The 14,100-nt window shown below is 34.3% G+C and overlaps 1 protein-coding gene across 1 annotated transcript in view; it reads right to left on the bottom strand.

Annotated features, from left to right (window-relative positions):
• Positions 1 to 14,100, bottom strand: part of CSTF3 (cleavage stimulation factor subunit 3) — a 74,524-nt gene that overhangs the window by 17,541 nt on the left and 42,883 nt on the right. The window contains exons 4-9 of the mRNA XM_025928032.2: positions 4,441 to 4,473; positions 3,946 to 4,043; positions 2,616 to 2,682; positions 2,491 to 2,525; positions 2,272 to 2,398; positions 310 to 387 (exon numbers count right to left, since the gene is read on the bottom strand). Coding sequence (XP_025783817.1) covers positions 310 to 387; positions 2,272 to 2,398; positions 2,491 to 2,525; positions 2,616 to 2,682; positions 3,946 to 4,043; positions 4,441 to 4,473 — 438 coding nt within the window. The remainder of the gene's footprint in view (positions 1 to 309; positions 388 to 2,271; positions 2,399 to 2,490; positions 2,526 to 2,615; positions 2,683 to 3,945; positions 4,044 to 4,440; positions 4,474 to 14,100) is intronic.

Below are 14,100 nucleotides of genomic sequence, written 5' to 3'. Positions count from 1 at the left end.
TGGAGCCTGCTTAAGATATTCTCTCTCTCTCTCTCTCTCTCTCCCTCTCCCTCTGTCTCTCTCTTAAAAAAAAAAAATAAAGAAAGAAAAAATTTTTTTCTAAACTTGATTTATTCTATTTTTGTCCTTTAACATGTATGTAAAGAGGTATTTCATTTCAAATATATCATCCATTCAGACAATGTAATTAACTGCCACTGGTTAAGATTGCTAATAATTGAAAATGTCAAGAGGAACATCAGACAGAGAAAGCTCTTGTGTAAACACCATACTCATCATTATAGTAAGTGCCCTGTCAGAACCCCATACCTTTGCTACACGCCTAGCATTCATGTAATCTCGACTCCGATCTTCAATCATTTTTTTAGCTAAATGAATATTGATACCCTAGGAAAAAACAAAGGGAAATGTATATTATTTTAAAATTAAGTGTATTTTAACATTAGCATAATACAGTTAATCTGTTCATTTACTAAGTCACTTTAAATTCTTTATTTTAAAAGACTTTGTTAATAAAATAAAGATTCAATCACATTACATGCTTCAGAGATCAAGGAGGATCTGCTTATATCTGTTAGGAGCTGGCAGTAAGTCTCCATGTATCAGGAATTTCTAAAGATAAGGAATCATTTGGAAAGGGTCAATTATTTCATATAAGATTATACTAATAAAGAACTCTGTACAGATTCATCAGGGTGAACAGCCATCGCTTCACTTTAAAAGTCCTTTTTTGGGGCGCCTGGGCGGCTCAGTCGGTTGAGCATCCGACTTCAGCTCAGGTCACGATCTTGCGGTCCGTGAGTTCGAGCCCCGCGTCAGGCTCTGGGCTGATGGCTTGGAGCCTGGAGCCTGCTTCCGATTCTGTGTCTCCCTCTCTCTCTGTCCCTCCCCCATTCATGCTCTGTCTCTCTCTGTCTCAAAAATAAATAAACGTTAAAAAAAAAAAAAAAAAATTAAAAGTCCTTTTTTAACTAGGTCTGCATAACTTTAAAAACAAATGCCAAAGTAGCATGGAGATACAAAACATTATCTTTCACACTTAGTAATTCTCAAAAAGTAGTCCAAGGAGTCCTGTTCCCTAAGACCCTTTCAGGGGTTTTCAGAGGCTACATGATGTTATTAATATCATAACACGTTGAATTTAGAAGCAGATATGAAAATCTTCCATTAACTTCTATTAAGTTAGGTAGAGATTCACAAAAATATAAAACAAGGCCACTCTCCTCACTAAATTTTTCTTGCTTTGGAAAAGACAGTTTGTTTTAATGCTATTTATGTTAAAATTTAAAATGTAAGGAATTTATTATTGTGAAATACAAATGAAATAATAAATATCTTGGAAATTTCTCAGTTTTAATCTCAATATGCTAAATACTAATAGATAAAAGCCACATTAAAATTAAAAGTTCTTTGTAATCTTCATCAATTCTTAAAATCCCAAGACCAAAAAATTTGACAACCACTGCTCATGCCTATGAGGGAACAGTTTCAATACCCTACACAGTTCTTCCCCATCACAATGGACATATCAGAAATTTTGTTTTAACAATAGAGCTTATTTGGCATGTATGTTTACATATATAAGCCGATTAGCTCAGCTGGTTAAAAAATGTGCCAGTGATGGGCACCTGGGTGGCTCAGTTGGTTAAGCATCTGATATCGGCTCAGGTCGTATCTCACAGTTCAAGTCCAGTATCAGGTGAGTCCAGTATCAGGTGAACTCAAGCCCCGCTTCGGGTGAGCAAGAGCCCCGCTCCTCTCTCTTTCTCCCTCTCTCTCTCTGCCCCTCGCTCACTTTTGCCCTCCCTCTCTCAAAAAAAAAGCCACTGAGACAAAGATCTTGGACTGCAGCCTCCCTGCATGCCAACAATCACAGCACTATAACTACATGAAAGACAAGCAATGCAACTGATCATTACTGCTGGAAACAATTCTAATAAGGTCCCATTTAATAAGAGATGAATGGCAATGTGTATGCATGACCGTGTGGTTTAGCACTGAATACAAGTGGTTTTGTAAGAATTGTAATTTCTCCCAGGGTATTCTCTAAAAAATAACTCAGTAGTATTAGGAGACTCTCAAAACCTTCCAAAAACATTAGGAATGGTTCTTTGATTACAATCAATATAAAAACAAACCTGTGTAGCGCTAATATCCAGGCACCTTATACTAACGAGGCCAGAATCCACAAATCCACAATGCATAAAAATTAAAAACAAAAAAACTAAAAATGGCTTAGTTATAATAATAAACTACTCTGGCCTAATTTACCTCTTCATACTTGTTATAGTCTCTCCAGAGTTGTTCAATATTGATCATTGGATTAACACAACCTCGTTGATAAACTCTTCGGACAGCTGTTATTCTCTGATTTTCTGCATAAGATCCAACAGCTTCCCTGGCATTGGATTAAAAAAATGCTATCAATTATATTATAGCTAAAGCCATTATTCACATGGGAAAAAAAAAAAAAACTATAAAAATACTTACACGCCTTTTAAGAAATTAATGTAATCCACCCAAATCTAAGAAATAAAATAAAATGTCAGTATCTTTCTTGATATTTTCAAATTTATTATGTGTATAGCATATATATGGAAAAAACTTAAGTCTACCTGATAAGACATAATTTCCATTCCAATTTTATCCAGTGCAAAGTCATATGCTTGAGCCATTTTTTCTCTGAAATAAATGTGACAGACATGTTTTTAAATTATTTATTTTCTAAAAAGGTTTTATTATTATTTTAAGATTTTAGTTTTAAGTAATCTCTAATCCAATGTGAGGCTTGAACTCACAACCCAAGATCAAGAGTCATATGTTCTACTGACTGAACTAGCCAGGCACCCCAAAATACATGTTAATAATAAACATTCATTTATTATTAAAATATATCTACAAATAAAACATACAGGGCACCATATGTCAGGTCAGAGCCCGCTTTGGATCTTTTGTCTGCACCCCTCCCCCACTCTCTCTCAAAAATAAACATTAAATAGGGGCGCCTGGGTGGCGCAGTCGGTTAAGCGTCCGACTTCAGCCAGGTCACGATCTCGCGGTCCGTGAGTTCGAGCCCCATGTCGGGCTCTGGGCTGATGGCTCAGAGCCTGGAGCCCGTTTCCGATTCTGTGTCTCCCTCTCTCTCTGCCCCTCCCCCATTCATGCTCTGTCTCTCTCTGTCCCAAAAATAAATAAACGTTGAAAAAAAAAATTTAAAAAAATAAAATAAAATAAAATAAACATTAAATATATATATATATATATTTTTTTTTAAGACACAATCATAACTTCTGATCATAAGATGAAAACAGCATTTGAACTTTTTGTCTAAGCAAAAATGTAAAGACATTTTTGCAAATATATAAAGTAGTTCTTTTGTGTTTAGTTTGTCAGTCTTTAATGTATATGCTTTATTTTTTTAACTACTGCTTGTGAGCTTATCAAAACTAAAGCCCATATTTCACTTATTGTTATATTCTTTAAATTGCCTAATCTTACATGTAGCAGATTCAAATGTGGAAATATCTGATTCTCTGATTGAGGAGATACACTGTGTCTGAAGATGTATTAGCTCTGAAGTAAAATATAGGAAGAAAGAACTTCCTCTTCAATATAAGATAATAAAAGATAATGAGGAACAGAAAATACAGAATTCTAGTTATAGAAATTCTAGTTTGACAACAAGCCTGCCAACAAAGTGACTGGGTGTTAACAAACGTACAGTGTTTCAATATAGAAGAAGGGCTTGGGTGATTTGATTCTCCAGAATAAGACCGACACCAGTGGCTTTCTTTGAAGCACTTTTCCCAAGGTTTACTGACTTCTCAGAGAACCCTGACTTTTTGAACTGTTAAGTCTCCCCTAAGTTAAGAGAAGGTGTGAGTTTATGTGGGGTTGACTGTGTGCCTGGAGACGACTTATTCTTAAGATCTTGTTTTAACTTACTTGTAACTTGGCAGTTTACCCTTAGTTTCTCGAACGTATGAAAGATAACACTTCCATAAATCAATGTGCAAAACCTTCATAAGGCATCTCTGAAATAGCTATAAATACAAGAAAATATTATCAGAATCTATGGTTAGATAAATTTCACATGTATGTGGGTGAAATGGAACATTAAAAAAACAAATTCAGCTATTTTCATTAATTTATTATCTTGTTACAGATAAATGGCAAATTTAACAAATCCCTCCTATTTTCAGTTTAGGTAATCAAAATCATTCTCATGATTTTGGTCAGTAGAGTATAATTATTTTCTTTCCCAAAATTTTTATTGTGAACATTTTCAACCATACAAAAAACTCAAATAAGTATAATGAACTCTTATATAATCACTACCTAGATTCAACAATTGTTACCATTTTACTAGATTTGCCTATATATGGTAAGTCCTGAGTTAAACTTTAGCATAAAATTCAAAGTATGTTTATCAGAACTCACCTTTTCAACCTTGTCATAATTTTTAGCTTTTATCTGAAGAGAAAGAGAAAAATGTAGAATTAACATTATTGTTTTTAGAGTATTAAAACACCATGCCTGAGATTTTTGACTAATCTTGCAAATTCATCCTTACACTTTTCTACTAATTCTGCCTTACAAAAATAACAAATAGAATTTTGAGTGCAACATGGGTAATTATGCACTGTAAATGTGCCTTATGTAAACGGATTCTACACAGATAGCTTTTCATCAACTATTTATGTTTAAATTTTATAAATTTCAAAGTGTATAAGTCACAAGGTGAATACAGAAATATATACAAGACATACAGAGCTTTATGTATCCAATGAAGACAAACTTAAAGCTTTATTTTCCTTGAATAGCTAATTACTAGAACAATCTGAGTACAGTTGCAAAAAGATTTGCTAACTTCGACTACAATTAAATTTCAGTCACCCAGTCAACCTCCTATATTCTAGGCACTGTGGTAGGAACTGTGGCTACCACAGTGAACAAAACAAGCGTAGTTTGCCTGTGTCCTCATAGAACTCACAGTGTAATGGAAAAGTATGTCAAGATGAGGAAAATATAGGGTGCTCTGGGTGCATTTAGAAGAAGCCTAAAACTCAGACTTGAGTAGTTGCAGAAAATTTCCTGGAAAAAGTGAAGATGTTAAGGATGAGGTGTTAGGCTGGTAAAGGGAGGGAGGACTTATTCCAGGCAAGAGGAATAACACGTGCAAAGACCAAGGTTAAATATGATTAGATTTCCCTTTCTCTGAATATTTTCATTAGATGGTAGGTGGGATCAGTTGCTCAACTGTGATGTATCAACAAATCTTTTTCACCCAGATAGGTGGATAATTTGATTGGTTAGAGAAATCCTGTGGTCCTTTTCTCTCAGCAGTATGTATAAATTTTCTATTTTCTGCCTTATGGTGATGCCGATGAGAACTTTGATGACAAGCTCTTTTTCTTTTGCTGATAACTTGGCTTTCTCTCTGGAACTTGTAAGATTTCCCCTTGATCTTCAGAGTCCATAAATTTTGAGAGGATATGCCTAAGTCTTTCCACTTTGAGGCAGTTTAGTCAAGGCTCTGAAGTCAGAACTCTCGGGTTTACACTGACTACCCACTAACCTCTTTTTTCCTTATCTGAAAAAGTGATGATAATAGCTATTTTCTAAGGCTGTTGTAAGGACTCAAAGAGTTAATAAATGTGAAGCCATTAGAACACTGCCTGGCAAAGTGAGCACATAGTAGGTGCCATTTATTATCCTATTAGCACAAATTCTGTGTGGAATTTAGCCTGTCCTTTGAAAAATAAAGGCATTTTTCAGCTCAAGAATTAAAAAAAAATTATTGCCTCTCTTCCATCTGTTCCTTTTCCTTTTAGAACTCTTATTATACACATCACATCTCCTTGTTCTATCCTCAAAATCTGTCATTTTTACCCTGTCTTTTGCATTTTTGGTCTAGGCTTAAAATTATTTCTTCCACTAGATTTTCCAGGCCAATTATTTAGGTCTCCATGTTACCATTCTCCTCCATTTGACTTATCACTGTAGTTAGTTAAAAAATAATGGGTTTTGGCTCATTTGTTAAAAATACTGCACTTTCAGTGTCGCTGTATTCATATCATTTTGTGGAAGTTGTTGTCTCCTCTATTCTGTTGGGGGCTGTCCCCAAGAGTTTAGTTAGCATCCTTTCTTGTTGCTGGATCCTTAGGCGTGTAGTTGTTTTTTCTGTCAGTTCAATGAAGCTCAGTGTTGGCAGACTTAGTGTAGTAGGTGACCCTTTCTCTATTGTGACAGCTATGTAGCAGGGGTAGACAGCAAACAGGCTGTTCATGGTCTTTGGACAAAGAACCAGAAAGGAATCTTTGTTCAAGAGTAGGGAGGATTCAGCCTGCTGGTTCTACTCCTTTTTGGTTTCTTGGAAGCCACGCTGATGTCAACCTTCCTCTGGGGGTAGAAAGGCAGTTGAGGGGTTCCACGTATTTTTATGGGTTACTTTCTTACTCTTTGCCTTAAGCTCTCCACTAGCCCTCTTCTTTGAAGCTGCCATAAAACCTGAGATTTCCTTGCGTCCACCTGCTTGGCTCGGTAGAGGTAAATAAGTTGAGTTGAAAGTGGAAGTGAATTCACCAGCTTCCCAAATGCAGATGACAGACTATATAAAGTTCTCACAACTGGCCAGGAAAACCAATACTCACAGAGAAAATTGGCAAAGGATACGAATAGGAGATCCCCAGAAGAGAAAATGCAAATGGTTAAAAATAATATGGCAACACATACAAACTCCCAAGATGGGAAAAACAAAATAACAGATACCACTTTGTACCAATTAGTATGGTGAAAGTTTAAGAAGAATATTATTACCACTACTGAAGTGGTAGGAGGAAAAGAGAGTTCATACACTGCTCAAGGAAATATGAATTGTTATGGCCCTTATGGAAAGCCATTGGCAAAAGCTATTCAAATAAAAAATATGTATCTTTTGACCTAGCAATTCTACTCTCAGATCTATACTACAGAAACAAAAGCACCAGGATATAAAGGTGTTAAACAAGGTTATTTACTGCTAAATTTGCAGCAGGAAAATTAGTTAACAAAGTAAATATCCAAAACAAATTACCTGTTATAGCTTTAATTCATTTTATATATACCAATATAAACCAATATATTGGTATATATATAAAATATACCAATATATTGGTATATATAAAATATACCAATTTTTATACCAATTGGTATATATAAAATATATATATTTTATATGGAGAAAATATGGAATACAAAGTTGGTGACATAGTTATGGTAGGCAGAATTGTATGGATAGGAGGAAGAACAGAGACAAAAAAAAAAAAAAGGAGACTGTACTGCGGAGACCGTACATATACGATTTCATTTATCTATTTTTGTATAAGAAATAGAAACCAAAGAATCTGGCTTTTGTCTACATAAATTGGTCCTATGTCTTGGATTCATTATTTATTACTTCAACTGGCATGATGTTCAATACACATAGGTAGAAAAACTATAGAATTCTCTGGTCTTAAATACCTGGCCACTGTCATTCATTAATTCAATCAGTAAACATTCGACAGCCCCTCTCTAAAGCCTACACTTATGGCATTAACATAGCAGCCATAATCTCATTACTTCTTCAACGTCATTCAAAATTTTAAAGTATCAACCTGCTTTGCTAAAGCAGTGTGATAACAAAAGAATTTAATCACCTCGTATCAAATGCTGAATTTCTCCCAGCATCAGTATTTCCATTTATAAAACAGGGATGATAAGAACATGTACTATAAAGTTTCCAAGGATTGAAAACAAAGTAAAGCATCTAGATTTTCCAGATGCATAAATCATACAAATTTACAAAATCATGAACTAAAAGAGCAAACACTTTTCATTACATATTCTCTAAACAGATCTATATAAACCAAGTAACCAAATCGAGGACTATTATAATTGGCCCCATTTGAGAGAAAAACAAAGGTTATGCTGCAGGTCATATTCAAATTCTGTTTTGGTGAAAAATTTCATATTGGTGAAAAACCAGCACAAGAATATGTCAACACCCTGCCTTGGTATTCCTACTAGGCCATTTTTCTTCTTCAAAACATTATTATCCAAGGTATTGTTTACTAATATTTACATGAATACATCTAGAAGTTAAATATTCTTAATATTTAGCATAGTTATGTAGGCTTGTACAAAATCTACCTGATAACAAAAGCTTGGTTTAAATTTTTTAAATAATAAAAAGTTCTAGATACTGCCTTGAACTGACATCAGAGATTCTTGATCTATTGTTAACCAATGGAAAATGCCTCCATTTAATAAACCCATTAATATGCATACACATTAATTTTACAAAGCTCACTAGAATTTGGCTCATATCTTATCTACTAAAAGTATCTTATGGGAGCACCTGGCTGGCTCAGTTAGTAGCGCATGAATCTCGGGGTTGTGAGTTCAAGCCCCACATTGGGGTGTTTACTTAAAAATAAATAAAAGTTATGTAATTTTGAAATGAAACTAACAGGCTCTTAAAAAATTATCTTTTGTCTTCAGCTCCCAAACTTTAATGTGCAAATGATCACCTTAGATGATGATCTATGAAATGTGGATGTCTGGGGACACCTGCGTGTCATGATCTTGTGGTTTGAGGGTTCGAGCTCTGCATTGGGCTCTGTGCTGACAGCTCAGAGCCTGGAGCCTGCTTTGGATTCTGTGTCTCCCTCCCTCTTGGCCCCTCCTGCACTTGCGCTCTCTCTCTCCCAAAACTAAACATTAAAAAAAAAAATTTTTTTTAAAGAAATGTGGATTTCTGCTTTATAACAGGAATCCCAAGTTATACTAATGCAAAGATTTCTTAAAATGGTTGGAAATATGCTAAAATATGAATAATTTATGTGTGTGTGACAGAATGACATTTTTATCACAATTTCTGATGTGGTTACATTATATATATATATTTTAAGTTTATATATTTTGAGAAAGAACACAAGTAGGGGAGGGAGAGAGAGGAGAGAATCCCCAGCAGTCTCTGCACTGTCCGTGCAGAGTCCTCAGCACAGAGACCGACAGGGGTTGTGATGAGATCAAACCATGATGAGATCACGAACTGAGACAAAATCAAGAGTTGGATGTTTAACAACTGAGACACCCACGTGCCCCTAATGTGGTTGTGTTATTTTTATAATTTAAAAAATCACTATAAGAAAAAATTAAGGATAATTTTTAATACTTATCCTTCTGATATATCTACTGTTTATCATAAGAATTTGTCATTCAGTTACAATTTTACCAAGACAAGAAAAGTTGCTGTGGAGGGAAAAGAATAAAAATTTTACAAGTGTCAGGGTGCCTGGGCGGCTCAGTTAGTTAAGTGGCCAACTCTTGATTTCAGCTCAGGTCATAATCTCATGGTTTGTGAGGCTCTGACAGCACATAGCCTGCTTGGGAATCTCTCTGCCCCTCTCCCACTGTGCGCTATCTCTCTCTCAAAAAAAAAAAAAAAAGATGTTGCATAAGTGTCAACTTCCTACTATTTTTATTTAATGAAGGGGGGGAGATAAGTGAAATATTTTAATTAAACTTTAATTGAATTCAAATGAATGATTTTTGGGGCAGAATAAAACAAGTGTAGAATATTGAGTAAACATAGATCTGTGCCTAACACTTTTGAACATTTATTTCCAGTCCTTTCTTAATGTCCACAATTATTTCTCCAGCATTAATGAACACTGTCTTTTGGAACTAAAACTATCCTCTGAGTAATTATTAGAAGTAATGATCACTTGCAACAGATTATGCATTTTGGCCTATTCAAATTTAATTTTTTTTCTTATAATATACCTTGGGAAAACAAATCCCATATAACATCAGAATTTAAAAAATATATTTGCAAATTTGTCAGTTATAATAATCATTAATAAATAACTGTATAATTAATTTTAAATGGCTCAAAAACATATTTGACAAATAAACCCAAATGACATAGTAACTCCATAAACAAGCAAAACAATATGAAAGAAAAAGTAAATCTCTATTTTCTTTGTTTAGGTTATTTATTTATTTATTTTTAAGAGAGACAGAGAGATGGGGTTGGGGGGGAGAGTATGAGTGGGGGAGGGGCAGAGAGAGAGGGAGACACAGAATCCAAAGCAGGCTCCAGGCTCTGAGCTGTCAGTACAGAGCCCAACACAAGGCTTGAACTCATGAACCATGAGATCATGACCTGAGCCAAAGTCAGAAGCTTAACTGACTGAGCCACCCAGACATCCCTACTTTGTTTAGGTTTTTATATAGCAACTAATTAAGAAAAGTCAGTGCTTATGGTGTTTTTTAAGATTTTATTTTTTTTGCAATCCCTACACCCAATGTGGGGCTCAAACTTACAACCCCCAGATCAAGAGTCACATGCTTTACTGGCTGGATCAGCCAGGTATCCCAGTGCTTGTGCTTTAAGACACTACTGGACTACATAGCAGAAGCAGGGCTAGGGCCTCATCTCAAGTGAATTTACACAGCAGTTGCTTATAATAAATGTGATAAATAAATGAATTAATTGTAAACCTATATTCCTAATTTGTATCTTTTCCAAAGTAAAGCACATGCACTTTTGTGGAATTTAAACTGAGTTTGAGCTACAAAAGTTGCCTCATTCTGCTTGTCTTAATTATCCAAAAGGTTTGGCCCCAATCCTAAAACCTACAAGCAAATGGAATCCTAATTATAAACCCCATCTTCCATTCTTTTACTCTTTCCCTACTCTTTTCTGGTGCTCTCCAATCTCATATCCTAAAAAACAGGTGTTGGAAGATAACATCAGATACATAGTTTTTAAGTTGCTGGAGTAGCTGAAGTCCTTTGCACCACCTAGTTCCTATATCAGCAAAGGACTATCTATAAATAAATTCATTTTTTTAAACAAATAATTGTGTGTCTATGTGGTAGGCTCTATTCTAGCACTGGAGATACAGTGGTGGATTAAACTAAGTTTTAAAAGTCATGGACTTCTATTTCAGTGAGGGAGTCAGGTAAATAAAGAAACTAGGTAGTTTAAAAATTTTTTGCTCATCTGTACTTCCTGCTTTTCCTACAATAGATTATATTATTTCTACAATTTGTAATTTTTCTACTAAATATAGTTACAAATGATGTCTATATATGCATATACAGAGTTAGATAAACCTGTTCCTGTCCCATAAATTTTCAATTCTCTGAGCACTTAAAATGTGTCACAGAAATAATATATTGTTAAATGAGTAGAAAGTATAGACCACTGTTACAGTCTCATTATGAATACAATTAAAATGTACTTAGCAAAAATAAGATTACCTTCAGTTCTAGATTAAGTTTATATTCATTTTGATTCTTCATACTAACCAAATTAGGTATTAATTGATCTCCCACTTTTCTGAACCAACTAAAAAGTATCTTCAGTGTGTGCACAGGATTTACCAAATGGATACAAGAATATGAAACTTAATTCTATTAACAAGCTTATAATCTACTTGAATACATAAAAGTAATTATTGGAAAGAACATAAGACTAAATTTAAATTATTTTGTATACATTCCATGTCCTATAAAATTCAGAGGAAAACGAGTTCTATGCAAATGGAGTTACCAAAGAAAGTTTCACTTAGCAGGTGGAATCCAGGCCATTAATGAGAAAAAAAGGTTTGTGTAAATCAATGACATGAGTTTCTGGAATTTTCTGTGGAACAGTGAAGACATCCACACATGAAAGAATAAGTATTAGGAAAGTAGATTGCCTAATTGTGGTAGAGGTCCACTAAAAAGGGCCTGAGCCAATCAGAGTTTAAACCTGATGCACAAAAAAATTGTCACCCAATAATGAAAGTACAGAAACTATGGCTTATCCACATTACGGTGGGAGGTGGAGGTGAGTAAGACTGAGATGGCTTTAGTGCTATGGGATGAGGCAAGCAGGCACTAGCTGAGAGAATAATAGCTAAGAAGCTGGTGCTGTATCCTTAAGTAGGGTAATAATGGCCTGATCTTGCGGGAGAGGAAACAGGGAAAGAAAACCAGTAATACAGAGGGAAGGACAATGGAGGTTTTTTTTTTGTTTTTTTTTTTAATGAGAATAAAAATAAAAAATGTTATGGTAGTTGCTGTAAAGTTTACTTTTTTTTAGATCTAATATGAGATGGCCATACAATTTCTGCAGGCAGAAACTGGTTAAAGTTAGGAGATAAGGTATTTGTTTTCAAATTAGACTGGAATTAAATAATATTTTTATCAGTCATTTGTTTTAAATGAACTTACATACATACCCAGAGTATATAATGCCTAAGACATTAGGAATATTGTCTAAAGCAGAGAATATACACAATTTTGGGAAAAACATGTATTACCAGGCAGAAAAAAAGAACAGAACTAAAGAGTATATAAGATGAAAGAAAAAGTACAAAATCCCATTTAAGAGGTCAAAAACATTATAAGAAAGAGAACTGGTGGATGGTAGGATATGCCACAGGTCAAAAGGAATGTGGGTTTAAAAAAGATCACTAGATCTGGTAATAATAAAGTTATTGCTTACCTTTTACAAATTTAAATTTCAAAGTGAAAACAATTCAATTTCTTAGAAGTTGAAATCAATGACAAAATACTAATACTAGCAGCATTTATTAAATACTTAATGTATGTTAAACGCTACTCTAAGAAGAGTTTATATGTATTAACTCATTTAATCCTAGAACACCACTCAAGTAAATAAAGTACTATTACGATTTATTACTTAAAGATGAGAAAACCAAGGCGTAGGAAGTTTTAGTAACTTGCCCATGATTGCACAACTGAGCTCTTAGCCACTACACTATTCTGCTCTTCAGCAAGACATATGTATGAGGATGTTCCCCCAAAGAGTGCTTCTAATACAGAAACTTGGACACTTAAATGACCAAAGGCAGAATAAATTATGCTTTGTCTAAACAAGAGCATAGGGTATATACATATGTACATAAAACTTTAAAAGCAGTGACATATATTTATAATACTAAATAGAAATAGGTGTACAATATACTATTTTAAAAAGTAGAACTTAAAAAAAAAAAAAAAAAGTAGAACTTAAAAAATATATACACATTTGCTATGTTTACCCATCTACCTCTCCTCCTTATTGTTCCCCACCACCCATCCAGAGTACAAGAGATATAAACTAAGGAGAAATGCACACAAAACTGTTGGTCAAAACTGTTATCACTGGGAGAATTGAGATCTGTCTCAGTTACTATTTCCATAACACATTTTCTATTAGCACAAGTTTACCCCAGCAGAGATTGGGTTTTTGTTAAGTGAAAAAGAAAATCATAACTTATTTGGGGCAGTAAACTCCTCTTCTGAGTAATTAATTGATATTTTTCCCTGGCTATAAACAATCTCCATTTTAGATTCATTTTTAAATGCTTTGAAATTGTCAGTCAGGCCTACAAAGCTAAAAAAGTTAAATAATTTATAGGTAAATCAGGCAACATTGATTTCAATCAAAATTGTCAAAGGTAAAATTTTTGATTTTGCCCTAATTTACAGGGCATCTGTCAGCAACCATCAATTCCCATCTATAGAGGCAGTCTGTTTTACTATCTCAATTCTTTGCTCCCAGTAAAAGCATTTTGCCAACACTATGCCAAACACTATTTTTCAAAAATAACTAACCTTCAGATTTTGAGTAAATCTTCAGATTTTGAGTAAAATAGAGCAGGATATTTTACCTTTTGAGGAAAATAATTTGGTCTGAAATATCAAAAGTCACTAATCATCAATGCCTCAATTGGTTTGGCTACTCTAGCGCCACTACGCTTCCTCCCATCACTTCCCCAAAATTGTGTGGCATAGAAATTCTTTCTAAACAGTACATTAAAACCAAGAACGAGAAATATGTACAATCGTTTGAGATGTTTAAGCTAGTAGAGGAACGTCAGAACACCAAGTTTATAAGCTACTGATCTCAAAAACAGTATCAATTCCATAATGCACAGCATGAGTTGTGCTCAAGCAGATGTACTGACTTGACTCATTTCCCCCAAATGTCTTAACAGTTTCTTTCCAATCTATTTATACTGTTTTCTACCCTGCTACCTTAATTTTCAGCTTTTATGAACTGTCCTCTTAATG

This window comes from Puma concolor, chromosome D1 (genome assembly GCF_028749965.1).
Source record: "Puma concolor isolate L17-30 chromosome D1, mPumCon1.1.hap2, whole genome shotgun sequence".
Lineage (NCBI taxonomy): Eukaryota > Metazoa > Chordata > Mammalia > Carnivora > Felidae > Puma > Puma concolor.
The sequence above is the reverse complement of the archived record's forward strand: the minus strand, read 5'-3'. Positions and strand labels throughout refer to the sequence as shown.